Here is a 17,764-nt window from a genome sequence, read left to right on the forward strand (position 1 = left end):
CACAATTATCATTTTAAATTGTTAAATGATGTCTTAAACACGATCTATTTTAAAAACACTCGCTGCGAGTTTCAGACCCATGCCTTAATTCTGACGTGATGACGCACTAAATCCAACACTCGAGCCATTTGAGGTTACTTAACATGGTCCTTCGTGAAAACAAAGACGAACCTGAAATTAAAAACAATTAAAAACTAAAACTAACTGAAATTTTTCGACATTATTTAAATAACATTGATATTAACTTGGCCAAGAATACCCACAATCTATTATTAGTATAGAATTTAAATCAGGCGTCCTTGAAATCGTTTAAAGTCTAGTTCACTATACCTTTTGATAAAAATTTGTTCGGTTTTCTGTTTACCCTCTGTAGTCTGATTGATGTTCACGACACGTTAAAATTTTGCATGAGGGTGAAATTGATTTATAAAGCGGTCGTTTCTAAGAGTTTTGTTTGATGGGGCAATATTCTAATGTAGGGCTGCATTAAGACTGTCGGTCTCGTCTGTTAATCGACCATCAAGGGAGACCAATATAGGCCTCTACATTATAGTCCAGGTTAAAGTAGAGATGGGTAAACATTTTATGCGACGACAAACGGTTTTCTCTGATTGTTTTCAAGCTTTAATTAGTAAGGAAGCGCGGAAATGTTGGCTTGAGCCGATCGGCAAAAGTGCGTTTGATTGATTGCGCGGTGAACATTTGCTGGTGTCTTTGAGTACATACGCGAGTACATATTTACCTCACTGAACAAAAGCTACCATTAAACCTTTAGGAAATAAATAATTGCAAAAAAATTTTAAAGCGCAATTGACTTCCTTTGTATATTCAGCTATCGAATGCTAAATCTTTTAGCATATACCACCAAAAAGATGAGAACATCACATGACCCGGCCTACTTTGAGTGATGGTTTTCGGAAACTGCCTTTAAGGCGGCTCCAAACAGTTTCCAGCACTTTCTAAGACTTAAGCTTTGATGGGTCATTGTAACCACTGTTCATCAGTTCTTGCTACTGTCATGGTATCAAGACATTGCCCAATCATATGTGACCACGTTGTTATAATTTTCGTGACCAAATGGGTTACCATAGCAATAGAATGACCTGCTAAAACCACCCTTAATTTTGGCTTTATGTTATTATATTTCAATAACGATAACATGAAGCCCATTAATGAGACGCAGCGTTTGGGAAAGTTAAAAAAAAACATTTTGCACATGGGGTTCAAAGCCAACATAAATTTCCGAAAATTTAAGGTTCACCAATGATTGGGCAGTTTTTTGATACCTTGATTGTAACATCAACTGATAAAGAGTGGTTCTAATGACCCATTAAAATCTAAGTCTTGGAAAGTGCTGTAAACTGTTTTGAGCCACCTTAATTAATTAAACGGTTTTAAAATTTCTTATAAATTCGACTCAGCAGACCCAACAGAAAATTTGGATAGGATTTCATGGCTTATTTTATTCTTTGGTAACATAACTCATGATTATAGCTCTCCTAGGCTTACAGCAATTTTATGTACGACCTCATAATTTGAAAACTAATTTAATAATATTGAAGACAACTGTTATAGTTCATAACAATTTAACCTTACCTTCCCGTTCAATCCAGGAAAAAAAAAGTTGCATAATTAAGAAGTCCATCATGTTGATAGACATCTTTGCTTAAACGTTCAATTTTTTCAACTTCCTTGCGACATACTTCATGTTTACTACAGTAATGGAATATAATCGATGTAGCCGACAAAAACAGCGCGAACACGGTGTCAGTCTGTGGGCAACAAATCAGCCTGACTGGGTAAAATGTCTTCAACGCAGCTGTTCTGAAAGTGTTTATCCTGGAACTGTTCTTGTTCTATGCAGGCGTGAATATTATACCGGCGAGAACCTGAAGATCACTGATGAAGAACTGCGCTGCACCGGCTTATCCCCAGTTTCAAAGGATCTCTTCAAGATGATTTTTCTAATAATGTTTAAAAATAATAGACTTTAAAACAGTAAGTCGTTAGAGGCAAAAATATGTTTGATATTCCAAAGCATGTTTTAGAAATATTCGCAACTCGTTTTGGAAAAGAAAATCGGATTGTGGCAGCTTTTCTTTCTCTCGTTCTCTCGGTTCTGCCTATTTTCTGCTCAATTCAATTTCATTGAACTTTTAGTAATTTGCACTTCGGCAAAGAGGTGGCTACGGAAAACTAAAACGCGTTATCTATTTTAAGATCGTCGTTTACAGTTTAAAACCAGACACCATGACGATTGAGGATTTATGGCTGGATTATTCAGTTCACATTTTTATTTCTGGAAGTAATAAAATCAAACCTGGGGAAAATATCAGACAGTTTCATTTGTTCGTTAGTGACGTTTACAGGATGTCCAATCCATTCGGCAGCTGTTTCGAAAATAATTTTGCGTCCACTCCACGTATTTACAAATCTCTGACGCGAGACGTCCGGGCTAATGGAAAGTTTAATTATAGTCATTCTACTTTCAAATGTTTCTCAAGATTTCCCCATGACAACGGCACGTCATTTCACAACCTAATCAGTCACAAATAGAAATTGAGTGACTTAAACGGTTTCACTTCAACAAAGGAAAATGCTTTTACTGTGTTTAGCCAAAGGGACCGTTGTTCTTATTTGCCTTTGTAGATTTGTCCTAGGTTTATCTCAACCAAAAATATATTAAAGATCACATACATTTTACGCAGGTTAAACAAACTTTAAGCCATGTTTTACTCGGAAATGAATTCATCATGCAAATTACAGATATGGTATTTTAGTATGTCACTTATGGCAATTTTAATTTCAATCGACTGATAGTTAATTTGAAATAGGGTGACGGGTTGTTTTCATGTCACATGTACAAGGACTACGATAAACTCAGTCTTTCCGGAGCTCGACAACGTTTTTATTAGTTTTACATCATCTTAGTCTCAAAAAGGAGGTCGCCACCTCGCAAACAACCCACTGGGCAATTCTTTGACAACATTAAAATGGACAATTCAAGCTTTGGAACACCGCAACCACCCTCGTGTGCTACGAGCTCTGAAGCTCTGCATGATCTAAGCCTAGCCTGGATTACTTATATTGCCATTTCTATCAATATCACTTTATGTATTACTGCTGCATTTGGGAACATTGTGATCTTAGTTGCTCTTCAAGTGGATTGCCACCGGCTTCATTCACCATCGAAGCTGTTATTTCGCTCTCTGGCATCGACTGATCTCGCCGTTGGCCTCATTTCACAGCCATGTTTTGTTATGCACCTTATCTTAATCGTCAGAAAACGCTTGAGCAGTTGTCATATAACTGAAGGTGTAGTACAAATCTCGGGAGCTATATTGTGTGGCATTTCTATTTTCACACTGACGGCAATGAGTGTGGACAGACTTCTCGCTCTGCTGTTGGGCCTGAGATACAGACAAATCGTAACTCTCGCGCGAGTTCGTGGAATTATTGTCACCTCGTGGTTGGTGTTCCCTTCTTTCGCCATGTTGTTCTTTTGGAACATACATATCTTCACGATAACCCTCTGCGTGAATGTACTGCTATGTCTTGCAGCGTCAACGTCTTGTTACATGAAAATCTATTTTACTCTGCGTTATCGGCAGACTCGGATATCTCAACAGTCTAGACCAGGACAAATAAACAACTCTACTAGAGCTCACTTGGCTGCTTATAACAAGACAGTGTCTAATTCGCTGTGGATTTTTTTTACATTGATTGCGTCTTATCTTCCTTTCGCTATAGTGCGAAAGAACTGGAACTGCGCACGGTCAGAGCCCGTCCATTGTTATCGCAGAAGGAAGCACAACTTCTCTGGTTTATCTGAATTCTTCCCTGAACCCAGTTATTTACTTTTGGAGGATAAGAGAAGTGAGACAAGCAATAAACATGACGGTAAGGCGTTTCTGCTCTTTTTGTTTTTAGTTACTCAGTGGACGAGAACCAACAACATGCTCAACCCGCTTAGGACGCTAGGTTCAGGATTCAAACCCGGTCCACACTGGTAGAAAACAGTTAGGAGACACAACTGATCCCCCTGATCACTTGTGGATTATCAATACATAACTCACTTATAAAACTTTCATAATGGAAGTCCTTATACTTCAGTGCTATTATGTTAGGCTTGGTCAAACTGTTGCTCACAGGAGTGTTGTAATTGTCTCATTACTGAATACATAGCTTTGCTTTTTGTCCGTGATCCAAGAACACCATTTTACAGTACTTACTTGTTTCAGTGATAGGCAAATTGGATGTGTTATTCAGGACGGTGCCTACTAAATACAAAGGTTTTTGCGCCAGATTAGGACCACGCGGAAAAAGTAGATCTTTGCGAGGGCTACTGGAATTCCCGAAGAAAAATTGGGGTAGCCATACATTTTTACGAGATAATTAGCCTTAAATCTCAACAAAAATGCTGACATCAGCATTTTTCTGAAAAAAAGAAGGAAAGGGTAAGGCTTCACAGATTTCCTTAGAATTCGCCTTTACAGACAGAAACGCAAACACATTTACAAAGATCTTAAAACTACATGGTAAATGGTAACATAAAAACCACTTTTGATATGTTTTTAATTACAAAATCGTTTCAACGACGCTTTGAGGGTCTCTGACAGCCTTCCTCTGGTTCAGCTAAAATACAGTCTAAATACCTTTTGCTCGCAACCAGAAACTAATCACGTGTTTAATAGGCTTGCCACTTCCATTTCATAACATGAAATGTCGGGGTAGCCACGCGTCTTTTATAGTTATTGATCTTTTTTTGAAAACTTTTACGGTGCCCGTTACATATTTTCCTGTCACCTCCCCAGTAAGTAAAACATTTGCGTATCTCGAACTTGTTTTGCGCGCGCACTACGAGATCTGCAGGTACATATTTACAGATGGATTTCAGTATAACTCGCCAGATAACAGCTAGTTTTTCAGCTGGAAGACGTTGACAGTTAGTGGTTAGCGACATGCTGCTATTCTGGTGTTCCTGGTTTAAGTACAGGTTCATTAAACTTGATTTGGTCACGGTGGGAAGATTTTGCTTTCATTTTAGTCGTGTACTTGGTGGCGTAGTTGATTGCGTCAGTGTCAACCCCAGCGCGCGCGTGGCGCTTAAACCTACCTTGCGTGATGCGCAAAACGTGTGCGCAGTAACAAAAGTAGGCACCGTCCTTAAGTAATGTTAGCATACACTGGTTAGCATTTGTAGCCGTAGTATAGTAAGTAGTGTTGAAATTTTTTTATTAAAAGCTGTAGCTGAAGCTGTAGCTTGTAAGTAATGTCCATAATGAATTATAAGTAGCTGTAGCATTGTAAATAGTGTAAGTGCCCTAATACCATTTTAGAAAAGCAAAGTACACATTTCTTTTTGAAGACGTCGTTTGTCCTCTTATTAAACTGACTCGGATGCGAAGTAACGCATCAACATAACCCTCTATTTCACATTTAATACCCTCTTTTACGATGATTTCTCTCAGTAAAACTGAGTTACATCCATAAGACAATTGTAGATGCATATGCCTTTTTCAAAAGCAACACCCCTCTTCCTTCCCCATTACCGGAGGAAGAAAGAAGGGGTCCATATTCACTCGAAACGGGTGATGAGACAAGTGCAAAGCTTCTGCCAAACGATCGCAACATTTCAACGCAACAAATCGCAAAATTGTTGATCCAGCATTTGCAAGCTCCAGCCAAACGATCGCCACATTTCAAAGCAACATATCGCAACATGAACTGCGGTTGTAGATGAAAGTGAATAATAACCATCGCAGTAAATTTTCCAATTTAGGCAATTGGAAAGAAGAAGCCTGAAAAAAATAGCTGTACTTTGCCTAAATTGGAAAATTTACTGCGATGATCATTCTTCACTTTCATATCGCAACATTGTTGGGCGCAACTTGTTAGGCGCGTTCGGCCACTCTGTTGCGACGTGTTGCGATATGTTGAGTATTGAAAATCGAACTAGAGCGCATGCCCGGACGCAACATTGTTGCACGAACCTGGCCAAACGAGTGCAACATCATGCAACATCCACAAATGCTGCTTGAAAAATTTGACCATTTTCAAATTTGAGCCAACGACACACAACATGTCGCAACACGTCGCAACACAGAGGCCAAACGCGCGCAACATGTTGCGGCCAACAATGTTGCGATATGTTGCGTTGAAATGTGCGATCGTTTGGCCGTGGCACTGAGGAGTAAATAAAAGCTCAATACAAATTCTGTTAAGGTACAAAAAAATGCTTCAGTTGTGCCCACATAAGTGCAAGCAGAATTCGACGGGCCAGCAATCTCAATACGGTCGCATTTCATCCGAAAAAGAACAATACCAGTAATGATTTTAAGATGCAACATAGCACTCCGTAGACAAACTTTTCTATCTCGATTCTATCGAGGATTCTGCATGCTATCTTCTTTCCAATAATAAGTTTGTAGGCATTTCACATTATATGGGAACAACCAACCCTCAACATTTATTATGCAAGTGGGTAAGATAAACGAACGAAATATGTTTGCCTATCCAAGGAGTGTCGTGTCGGGTCGTAAGCTAAAACGTTTGTTGCTCTGCAGGGGTTGTATTCACGAGCCCCATAATTCGAACATCGCACATCATCTATTGAAGTTACGTGAAAAAAAACTGGCTCATCATGATTATTTATAAATACAATAAATAGAAATGCTAGCCAAGCCCTCCATTTTATATACGCCGCTGTGATCACACGTTACTGGCATTTTGCAAGCCATAACCGGAGCGGTCCAAAGAGTGCAAATTGTCTAGGGGGATGTCATTGGAGTAAAGACCCAGATGCCCCAGATGAGTTCTTGTGTACTTAAAGACTCTCTGTCGACCGGAATGCTTTCCGGGCGTTTGTTTTTGATTCTGTCGCTGACGAAAAGGGTGTACCCTGATGCAAGGCAAATTTCCACAACCCAGGCCAGAAAGCAGTAGGTCCACGCGCTTTCAGATTATTAAGCAGTAGCACTATTGAAACTCGAAGCGGCGTCAGTAAGTGCGTTATACGATTATTATTGCCAAGTCTCTCAGCGTAATATCTCCAATCTATAAAAACATATCCTTAATTTATCAAGAAGGGCTTTAATCGAATATGGGTAACCATAGAAGAGATAGTTTAGAAAACATGACTGTTGGTTAGCCTCCATTAAATATAGCCTAAATTAATATTTCTTCACAAATTCCTCACGGGAAACAAAATGTAATTTTATCCGGCACAGGGAATCACCACCATTTGCTTGTTTATTTTCCATAATTTGATGATTTCATTCTTGAACCGCTATTGAAAAGGTTGAAAGTGGCTAAATGTTACGATGCTGGCGCAGCTTTAAATTGCTTCCAGCCAGTCATACTCTGGGGAGGTGGAAGTAATGTTGCGATCTTTCTTGAAATACAAGAACGTTTGAGTTGTCTAGCGCCCTGTCCCCTCCCTGTTTAAGCAGAGAAGAACTGGAACTCCTGTATCCCTTTCCTGGATACCTTTCCTAAATCCCTCCAGGAACTGTAAAACTACGGTGTAAACCTAGTCAACATAAGCCATGAGTTACGGTATCGATAAACAAGAACTTAGTAAAGTGATTTACAAGAAACAAGTTCTAATTTCCAATATATATTGTACGAATTCGTAAAAATGTAACCTGCGAGTCGGCAGCACCTTTGAGTAACGCGCGAACGCGGCCCTGCGGGGAGAAGTCTAGTACGGAGGACTGGACTCTCCAAACTGAGTGACGTAGCTCGCAGACTAACGAGATTGTTTCCTAATGCTTGGTTTTAGTAGCACGTGTCAAATTAAAATTCCAGGTTCGCTTCTCGTATCTACCTCAAATCTTGATTGTGTATAACAGTTCCTAATAAGGCTTTAAGCCCCAGCGGTCAAGGTCTACAGTTTGCCCGTAACCCCTCTTTTTGTCTATTTCTACCGTTGCATTAATGAGCAGGTACTAAACTGAATTTGATTATGACAGTAAAATTTGATTATGAATTTGATTATACTTCACTGAATTTGATTATGCCGCTCATAATGAACAAAAGTATTGCCTAATTGTCTCCTTTACTGCGGCTCTCACTTCTCTTATCTTCCAACAGTAAAGAACTGGGTTTAGAGATGAATTGAAGAAAACCATTATTGCAGCAATATTCCAAGCAATGATATTAGACGAGGATTTTCCACGTATCGTACTTACTGCAACCGCAATGGTATATGGTAGATAACACACCATCAATGTTAAATGCACCCACAATGCACTGGAAACCGTCTTTTTGTATCTTGCAATGTTCATTAAGAATCCTCCAGGATTTCTTTGTTGAAGAATGGCGTTTTGCACTTGCGCTCGTTGGCGATGAAGGGTTACGTAAATTTTCGCATAGCAACTGGTCGAGATGGCCAGACACGCTACAATCCATATGGAACACAAGAGAAAGAAGAAACGTTTGTTCCGCAAGTAGGTTAAGGCAAATGTGAAGTTTGCAGTCCACGAAATTATCACGAATAAACGAACGCGTTTGTAACTAACAACCTGCCTGTACCTTAACCTCAGCAACAGAGCGAGAAGTCTGTCCACGCTTATTGCAGTCCGGTCAACGTGTTGATAGATTCTCCACACAGTATAGCACATGAAATGTGCGCTAAACTTTCGGTTATTCCACAAATGCTCCAGTTCTTGTTAGAGATGGTCGCGAGATAAGTAATAAATAGCGGTTGAGAAAGAAGTCCAACAAAGAGATCTGTACACGATAGACACTGAAACAAAAGTTTCGATGGCGGATGAAGAGATAAAACTTTCGGAAGAGCAGCGAGGATAAGGGTATTTCCGGACAATGAGGTGACGGATAGAATCACGTTCACTGAAGCAAAAAAATAAGGATTAAATATGTATTTGGCTCCCTCGCTGTCTTCCATACTCAGTGAGCAAGTCGATAATTTGATTGTCTCTTGGTTTAGACGTGAAGTAAAATTGGTCATCTTGAAATTCGACTTCTTTTTCTTTGCAAACTAAGTGATCGCAGCGTGTTTAAATGAGTCAGTAGAGCTCTGAGAAGGTCGATGTTTAGAAGCCAGAACTGATCAGTGCGAAACACGCCAGAGGCGACAACGCCAAAAACAACTAACAATTGACAGGAAGCCAAACAAATCATCTTCCTGGTCCTTATCTTAATCTTATGGTAATAAACGTAAGCTATCAACTGTTGAAGTAGACCGTTTATGATGTATGCCAGAGTGGCTCGGAGTAATTTTCTTAAAAACAAGCCTTTTTCCCTATATCACCACCACATTAATTGCAGCAACGTACGTCATAAAACCGATTCTCGAGCGTAAGAATTGTAGAAATACGCAATTGTATCAATAGGTAAAATTAAAAGCGAGAACTGAATTTGAAATTAATAATGTAGTAGGCGAAAATGTTTAGATAGTGCATGTACCTGAATAAACAGCTCTAAGGACAAGGAAATTGCATTGACACGTCTATTTAATTATTTTTTTGGTTATTTCGCAAATTTACTTACTTTCCTATCAAAAATAAATGTTTTCGGTTTAAGTACGTACGGTCTAAGGCTTCGTCCACACCACGCCGCAGAAATTTGAAAACGCAGCTTTATTGTCTACGGGTAGGCCAACCGTCCACACTAATCCGTCACGAAAACAGAGCTTTTCTAAAATGCTCTTCAAACCGTAAGAATTTCAAAACGTCGACTTCGCGTTTTAGTGTACGTGATCGGAAAGCATTTTGAAAACGGAGCTTTTCCAAAACGATGACGTCCCGATAATCATGTGATTTCCCTGCCCAATATTTATCCTCAAATAGAATCCAAAACGACCAGTGACTTTTGGGTCTCCAAATTTCTCCGGCGTAGTATGGACTGGGTCCAGTTACACAGGTAGAATAAGAAATGAATTAATTATTAACAATGGACTGAACGAAATACCTGACAACATGAATAACTGAATAAACAGTTGTAGCAACAAGGAAATTTCAATTTAACACGATCATTCTATTCTATTTATGGATTATTAATTTTACAGGACTGCTCTGACAGAATTTATGTCAGAACAGTGGTGGTGTAAAATAACCAAAAAAGTATAATTTTTAGTGTAGTAGGAGCCCATTGTCTTAGGTGGTGTATTAGAATACTCGAAAAGATCTATCTAAAAAGCAGATATCTTAATAATATTTAGAACGACACCTGGAAATGACGACAACGACCGCAAAGGCGGGAAATCTATTAAAAATGAAAACAAATCAAACATCTTTCGCGTGTCTACTTGCTGTTGTTGATTACCATGCAGATTGGCAGACAGTGATAATCTGATACTGCGTCCGGGGGGTTGGTTCTGATTTGGAGATTAATACTTAATTAACGTTTTTCTTTGCGTAATTAAACGAGGTATTTGGAAAGGGCATGGGACACTGTCTTTAGCATGTAACACATATCGATTTAGGTCCAAGAGTAAAGTATAACGGTAAAGAAGCCTTGAGCAATTTAAGAAACGGATACGCAGACTTGATTTAAGTAACAACCTTGAAGGCTGTAGTGGCTGTCATTTATGTAATTCGTGATCTCATTTTATTTTCTTTATGAATTTAGATAGAGATACAGTATTAGTAGGATTTAATTTTTATTTTAGCTTTTTGTAATCGATTTTAGATTGACTCATTTGTATCTTAGCTAGTACTTTAGATCAGTGTAGGTGTCCCCTATTAGTGGGGGAGACTTTCCTCTGCAAGGTTTCTTGACACGTCAATAAAGAAGTAATAAAATTAACATCATAATAATACAATGACATTATATAATAATAATAATAGTAATAATAATATATTACAATATAATGTAATAATATCATTATTATTATGATATTATTATAATGTCGACAGAGGGGTAAATAGGGAGAATAAAACCTTCTTGTTCTTCTTCTTCCTCCTCTTCTTCTTCTTCTTCTTCTTCTTCTTCTTCTTCTTCTTCTTCCTCTTCTCCGCAAGAAGCTTTATGATTACCCAAACCATTGTGTAATTGTCTCCTTAGTTGCTCGTCTCACTTCGTTTATCTTCCAGCAGTAAAGAATTGGGTTTAGAGATGAGTTGAGGAAAACCAGTATTCCAGAAATATTCCAAGCAATAACATTACGTGGAGTAAATCCACGGACTGTGCTTAGAGCAGTGGCAATAGTATATGGCAGGTAACACGCTACAAGGGCCAAATGTATCCACAGTGCACTGGAAACCGTCTTTTTATATCGCGCCATGTTCAAGGACGCACCAGGATAGGCCTGGGAACCGTGCACTTGAGCTTGTTGACGGCGAAGACAAACGTAAATTTTCAAGTAACAGCAGGACGAGATGCTTAAACATAACAAAAGCCATACACAAGATCCTAGAAAGAAAATCCTCTTGCGCCATAAATAAGTTATGGCAAATGCAAAGTTTATAAGCCAAGAAATTATTACGAACAGACGAACGCGAGTAAAAGTAACAATCTGTCTGTATCTTAACCTTAACAACAAAGAGAGAAGTCTGTCCACACTTACTGCAGTCAGTGTGCTGATGGATTCCCCACACAGTAAAGCACTTGAAATGAAGGCCAAATTTTCACTTATTGCACAGAAGTTCCAGTTCTTGTTAACAATCGCCATGAGGTAGGTTACAAATATGGGTTGCGAGAGAAGTCCAACAAAGAGATCTGTGCATGATAGACAACGAAACAGAAGCCTCGACGATGAATGAAGAGATGAAACTTTCTGAAGAGCGATGAGTATCAGGATGTTCCCTGTCAGTGAAATGAAGGATAAAAATACGCTCACTGGAACAAAAAAATAAGGACTAAATATCGCTTTGATTCCCTCGCTTTGATCGCTTTCCTTGACACTCCACGAGCACAAAGACAATTTGAGGTCCTCTTCTTCTCCATACAAAGTAAAATTAATCATTTTAAATTTTCTTTTTTTTCCCTTCGCAGGCAAGTCGGCTGTCCTGGTTTACGATGATCCCGTGACACCACAACAGCAAAACTTGAAGTTGAATTGTCATTGCGGTGAGAAAATAACTAATTGACGTCTTCACTTCCGCTGTTTGGTTTTAATCTATCTGCGTGAGCCTTAGGCGATGAATCCATCTACTTCTGAGACTTGATTGGATGGCCTTTGGACTTAACCCGATTAGTTTACATCGCACCGTGCGCAATATTGGTCCTCAATAACTTGAAAGGATGTTCTTGTTGTTTGCTTTAATTTTCCTTTCGCTTCAGACAGCGGAAAACGTCCCTTTTTTATGTTTACCGAATTTTGCCCAAACAAGACAAAAGTTTCTCTTGTTTTCGATTTTCGAATCCCGCAGTAATCATTTTTACCAGAACTTTTCTTTTAATAATTTTCACTTGCTTGCAGTTTTCGCAGTTGTTGCTTCTGTGGGCTAATGTTCAGTGGCACTCAGCTGTGTCAATGTCAGAAAACGGTGTCCGATTATGGATTTGAATTACATACAGGAAAAGTGAATAAAACAATCGTTATACACGATAAGAAAACAGAAAATACTCATTGTTAGTTTGGATAATGAAAGGTCTGCTGCTTAATATGCATGGCTGTCCCAGTTAGCAGATTTTAGCGGCAGTTTCTATCTTTTTTCTTTTTGCATAAGAAAAGAGAAAATGTTCAGTGGGTTTCAAGAAAACAGTCAGTGACAAGTGTCAGACAACAGTGCTATTTTAAAAAAATCCGAATAGAAATAAAGTTTACGTATGTACGTAGGGGAAGTCAGATCATGAGGGGAAACTTAAAAATTCAAATCCTCAGTCCAATCAAATAGATTGATACTGTTGACAGTCAGAAAAATGACTGTTTTTCTTAATCGACAAATTGCCACGATGCTCACATATCGGGTTACAGAGTTCTCGTTATCGGTAATCCGTTCATTACAGTTATGCTGTGATATCAGGACTTAGTTTCCATATTTGGTAGAGTGTTCAATAAAGCTCACCGACATCTTGCTGCACAATCAGGGATAATCTAGCGGTTAAAATACGCAACGTTGAAAATATGTTGAGTAATAAAATATAATCCAGCAATTTTGCGGAATCCGGAATCTGATTTAAGCTTGTGGCCTCCTCCGGCGACTTAGTACCAGGTGATACTCCAGGTGATTTCGTAGATTTTCAGAGTATGGGGCTCCGCTTGGCGGCCCTTGAGATGAGTTCCTTTGGGCCGCCGGAGCTCCGCTATGAAGTTAAAATGACCACTGATCCTGATGTGAGTCAGCAGAGGCGGTGCGCATGTACTGTACTTCCAAGATTCATTTTGGTCAAGGTCATTTTGTCTCTGGGTTCAGTCTCAAGCGGCTACACAATGTTGATGTTTGTTAATCTTTGAAGAAACGAACGACTTACTACACAGTAGAGATCTTAGATGCGATTTGTATGTGTAATCAAATGGTGACGAGTGAAATAAGGACATAATTTCACGCGCGTTTTGTCAAAATTCTAATAATTTCCAGACCCTTTAGGCGAGGGAAATTATCAGAATTTTGACAAAACGCGCGTGAAATTATTTCCTATTTTCACGAGAAAACCATTTGATTTCCTTTTAATATCGTGTGTGACAAATTACTCTCACAACCGTAACCTTTTTTTACTGGTTTATTCTATCGAAAACCGAGAACATTAAGAAGAATATAGTTTTCATTTAAAGCATACATTGTTGCTAAAGTTCGTAATTTTCTGAGTTTCTTCTCAAAAAATACCTTTCGAATTCTTCGTGTTTGTTCATAATGTTTCAAAATTTAGGCAACTGTCAAATCTTTCTTAAAACAATGATTGGCTCTAATTCGTCATGAACCAATGAATGAAATGACAACGGCGGCCGTTGAAATGAGCTGAAACTAAAATTTTGCACGAGGCCATATAAAGTTTTGACAGTTTGTTTTGATGCGAAATTATCACTAAAAATTTACTTTATGGTCTAAGAAAACTTGCCTAAATGAAAGTCAAGCGAAAATGCACAAAGTTGAAAAACCTTCAGAGCTGGCAAGGAGCATGGTTGCGGACAAATTATAAATCACGGCTTGTTGTGCACGAAACTTTAGCTTGCCCGGCATGTCCTTGGTTTATCACCACATTACCGTGAGTTGTGGAAATTGTAGACGTGGCCACTGCTCACCGCTGCAGTGGACTGGATTAGCGGCTGAAGGGGAACTCGACTGGTTGTCTGGTTGAAGTGGATTTCTTTGCCATCAATGATGTTAGACAGTTGTCGCAGCTCGTCTTCGTTTCGGGAGTCGTAGGCTTCAACGCTTTGTTCTTGTCGATGAACAGTTATTGTTATTATTTCGCATTTTGGAACTCCCTTGGCCTTCAGCTTTCTGACCTCCGTTTTCCACACTGAGTGGTTCGATAATCAGTTTTAGAGATCCAGGTTCGTAATCGGTTCCGTCTTGTTTGCACACGAAGGCGTAAAACCGCTCGAGTACTTCATCCAACTGTTCAGGAACAATCATCTCCAGGTTTCTCTCAAGGCTATTTTCGTCACACCACTTCTCAAAACCCTCACCCAGTTAATTGTGCTCTTTCGCGTATTTAAGTTTTAATCCGCTTTTTTTAATTCCGTAAATTCTTCAATGGTCACGGTCTTAAATCTCGACGCCATCTTGGCACTGATCGAGATACAAGAGATGCTGCCATAGCAATTTTGTAATTTCACGTGTGAAATTATGAATTAACGCTGAAATTTCGCGCCCAAGTTAAGGAGTAATTTGTCACCCATGATATTATAGATATTAACTCCACAGCGTTTTCTCTCCTGTTGTTTTAATTTATCGCGTAAAAGTAACCCTAAACGTGATATTTTGGATCCAATTCCTAGAGAGATTTCCAATTCCTGCCAGGCTTCAAGTCTAAGTAGTAACCCGGTGATTAGAAACTTAGATTCATTTTCAAGAAAGTGAATCATGAAATAGAACACCTCTCTGAATACCTATATGGTTCCAAAGTCGAACATGGGTCGCCGACCCGAAACAACAAGGACGAGAACGGTTGAAAACGACAGGCGCGCAGCTGGGTGGCAGTCATGGACGACTGTCAGAGTTCTAGCCTGACAAATCGAGGTGGATGGAAGAAGAATGTCACAGCTTCATTTGCCTAATGGCGTGGAGAAACCGGCTGAATATACGTATAGGTTGCGAGGTTCAAAAGTATATGTACTAGTAGTCTCGTGATAAGTTAGAAGCACTGTGTAATAGCCTTGATCCTTCACTGCTTGCCTCGCTTGTCTTATCTTCCAACAGTAAAGAATTGGGTTTAGAGATAAGTTGAGAAAAACCGGTATTCCAGAAATATTCCAAGCAATAACACCGACGGCTTTACCAGTCCTTTATCAATAACCTTTAAAGAAATCCAAACCGAATAAACTGAACAAGCAAAACGCAGAAATCTCCAAAAACACAAAATATGCATGCAAATCGCTAAGTAGGGAGGGTCAGATAGCAAAACCTGTTCGCTTTTAAAGCATAAAATTCGCTACAAAAGATGGCCGAAAGATCGAAATTCTAAGGTAACTTCGTTAAGATTGATTATCATTCAATACCAAGAGAAAAATACAAAGCCGAGAAATGCATTTAGAGGTAGAAAAACGTCCAAAATGAAATGTCGAAAAGAAAATGGTTTCTTGATTCCCAACCGCAACAGAAGAATAAATTTTTGGCAGTCTACGATCGAAGCAGCTGTCTCCACCAACATAAAGAAAAGTACAAAATTCGGCTTGGCATACAGTATTTCGTATGAGCTAATTTAGCCCTGAGATTATCGGCGACTACCGACACAAAACTATTTGTTTATAACTGAGATTAATAATAACTTCGACAGATCGAGCAACTCATGTGCTATTGCTAAAGGTTAGCGAAATTAAAACAATGAAATTGATAAAATATCAGTCATCGCATGGTTTCAAATAAGGGAGACCTTACTGAACCTTACAAGAAGTCGTGACGATTTTTTTATCCGCTGCCGTGACAACGCTCAATGCGGCATAGTTTGCTTCTGGAACTCATAAACTTATTTTGATTTAGTACCTTGTATCCGCTATTTCAAAAAGTATGATAAGGTATCACGTATGAGCCTACTAATTTTTTTTTTTTTCATCTCCTTTCCCTGCACAGTTAATCAGCGCAGTAAATAGAGTTTTTTGGGTTTCAGTTATTTGCAAACAGAGGAACCTCGTTTGCTCAGAGCAAAATAAAAAAAGAGACCACCCACGTGTTGGGATATCAGAATTTTGCGATAGTCAGTTATGAACCACAAAACCTCTCTGAAGTCATTCAGCCTACCTGGTTCCAAATTATGTGATGACAAGGTCGACATAAAAAAACAAGGACGAGAACGGTTGAGGACGAAAGGCGCGCAGCTGGGTTGACTGTCAGAGCTCTAGCAACCAATCGACGTGGATGGAAGAAGAATGTCACAACCTCATGTGCTCTATGTTACCGAGATACATAGGAATAGGTACGTACGTAGGTTCCAAAGTACCTGATAATTTAAAAGCACTGTCTAATTGTCTGCTTCACTGCTTGCTTCACTTCTCTTATCTTCCAACAGTAAAGAATTGGGTTTAGAGATGAGTTGAGAAAAACCAATATTCCAGAAATATTCCAAGCAATAGCATTACATGGAGAAACACCATGGAATGCACTAACAGTTGTTGCAATAGTATATGGTAGATAACACAACAATATTGTTAAATATATCCACAATGCACTGGCAACTGTCTTTTTATAGCGCGCTATGTTCAAGGACGCACCATGATTGATGTGGGAACCGTGCACTTGAACTTGTCGACGACGAAGAGAAGCGTAAATTTTCAAGTAGCAACATGATGAGATACTTAATAATAACAGAAGTATTACGCAAGATCCCATAAAGAACAACCGTTTCCTCCATAAATAAGTCATGGCAAATGCAACGTTTATGAGCCAAGAAGTTATTACGAACAGACGAACGCGAGTGAAAGTAACAATCTGTCTGTATCTTAACCCTAACACCAAAGAGAGAAGTCTGTCCACACTTATCGCAGTTAGTGTACTGATGGATTCCCCACACAATATTGAACCTGAAACAAATGCTAAACTTTCAGTTAATTCACAAATGTCCCAGTTCTTGTTAACAAACGCCATGAGGTAGGTTACAAATATGGGTTGCGAGAAAAGTCCAACAATGAGATCCGTGCATGATAAACAACGAAACAGAAGTTTCGACGATGAATGAAGAGATGAAACTTTATGAAGAGCGATGAGAATCAGGATGTTTCCTATCAGTGAGGTGAGGGATAAAATCACATGTACCGCAGAAACACAGAAGACAAAAAAATAGTTATTGACTTTACAAATGGCCCCCTCGCTTTCCAAGCTTTCCGCGAAACTCGAAGAACAGGCAGAAAGCTGGATTGCTCCCTCGTTTCTCTGTGTCGTAAAATCGATCATTTTAACTTTCTAAGGAGGTTATCGATCTAACTTAGAAGGTTTGGTCCCGCTGGAGAGATCCTTTCTTAACAAGAACAAGAGATACAACAGCGATGGCAAAAATCTGAGTGAAGCACTCAAGTGCACATGTGATTGACATGAATGTATAATACCCTGACCCGCTTTTCAATTACAGTCAGGATGTTTCCTGTCAGTGACACGCGTGAGGGATAATTAAAATCGCATTTACGGCAACAAAGCAATAAAATTAAGTTTGTAAGTGGTCTCCCCGCTTTCTTCGATGAGTCACCGAGAGCAAGCAGACA

General features: G+C 39.1%; 2 protein-coding genes and 2 pseudogenes across 2 annotated transcripts; 1 reads left to right on the plus strand and 3 right to left on the minus strand.

Moving 5' to 3' along the window:
* Positions 1 to 2,843: 2,843 nt before the first annotated feature.
* Positions 2,844 to 4,707, plus strand: LOC149102309 (adenosine receptor A3-like; annotated as a pseudogene).
* A 2,895-nt stretch (positions 4,708 to 7,602) lies between these two features.
* On the minus strand, positions 7,603 to 9,114 carry LOC149102310 (adenosine receptor A3-like; annotated as a pseudogene).
* Positions 9,115 to 10,850: 1,736 nt separating this feature from the next.
* Positions 10,851 to 12,026, minus strand: LOC149102311 (adenosine receptor A3-like). Its single transcript, XM_089275352.1, has one exon. The coding sequence runs from the start codon at positions 11,927 to 11,929 to the stop codon at positions 10,997 to 10,999; it is 933 nt and encodes a 310-aa protein (XP_089131478.1). The 5' UTR covers positions 11,930 to 12,026; the 3' UTR covers positions 10,851 to 10,996.
* A 4,010-nt stretch (positions 12,027 to 16,036) lies between these two features.
* LOC149102312 (histamine H2 receptor-like) lies at positions 16,037 to 17,480 on the minus strand. Its single transcript, XM_089275601.1, has one exon. The coding sequence runs from the start codon at positions 17,457 to 17,459 to the stop codon at positions 16,518 to 16,520; it is 942 nt and encodes a 313-aa protein (XP_089131727.1). The 5' UTR covers positions 17,460 to 17,480; the 3' UTR covers positions 16,037 to 16,517.
* Between the last annotated feature and the right edge of the window lie 284 nt (positions 17,481 to 17,764).

This window comes from Orbicella faveolata, unplaced genomic scaffold, assembly GCF_042242905.1.
Source record: "Orbicella faveolata isolate gen_17 unplaced genomic scaffold, um_ofav_v1 contig_36, whole genome shotgun sequence".
Classification (NCBI taxonomy): Eukaryota; Metazoa; Cnidaria; class Anthozoa; order Scleractinia; family Merulinidae; genus Orbicella; species Orbicella faveolata.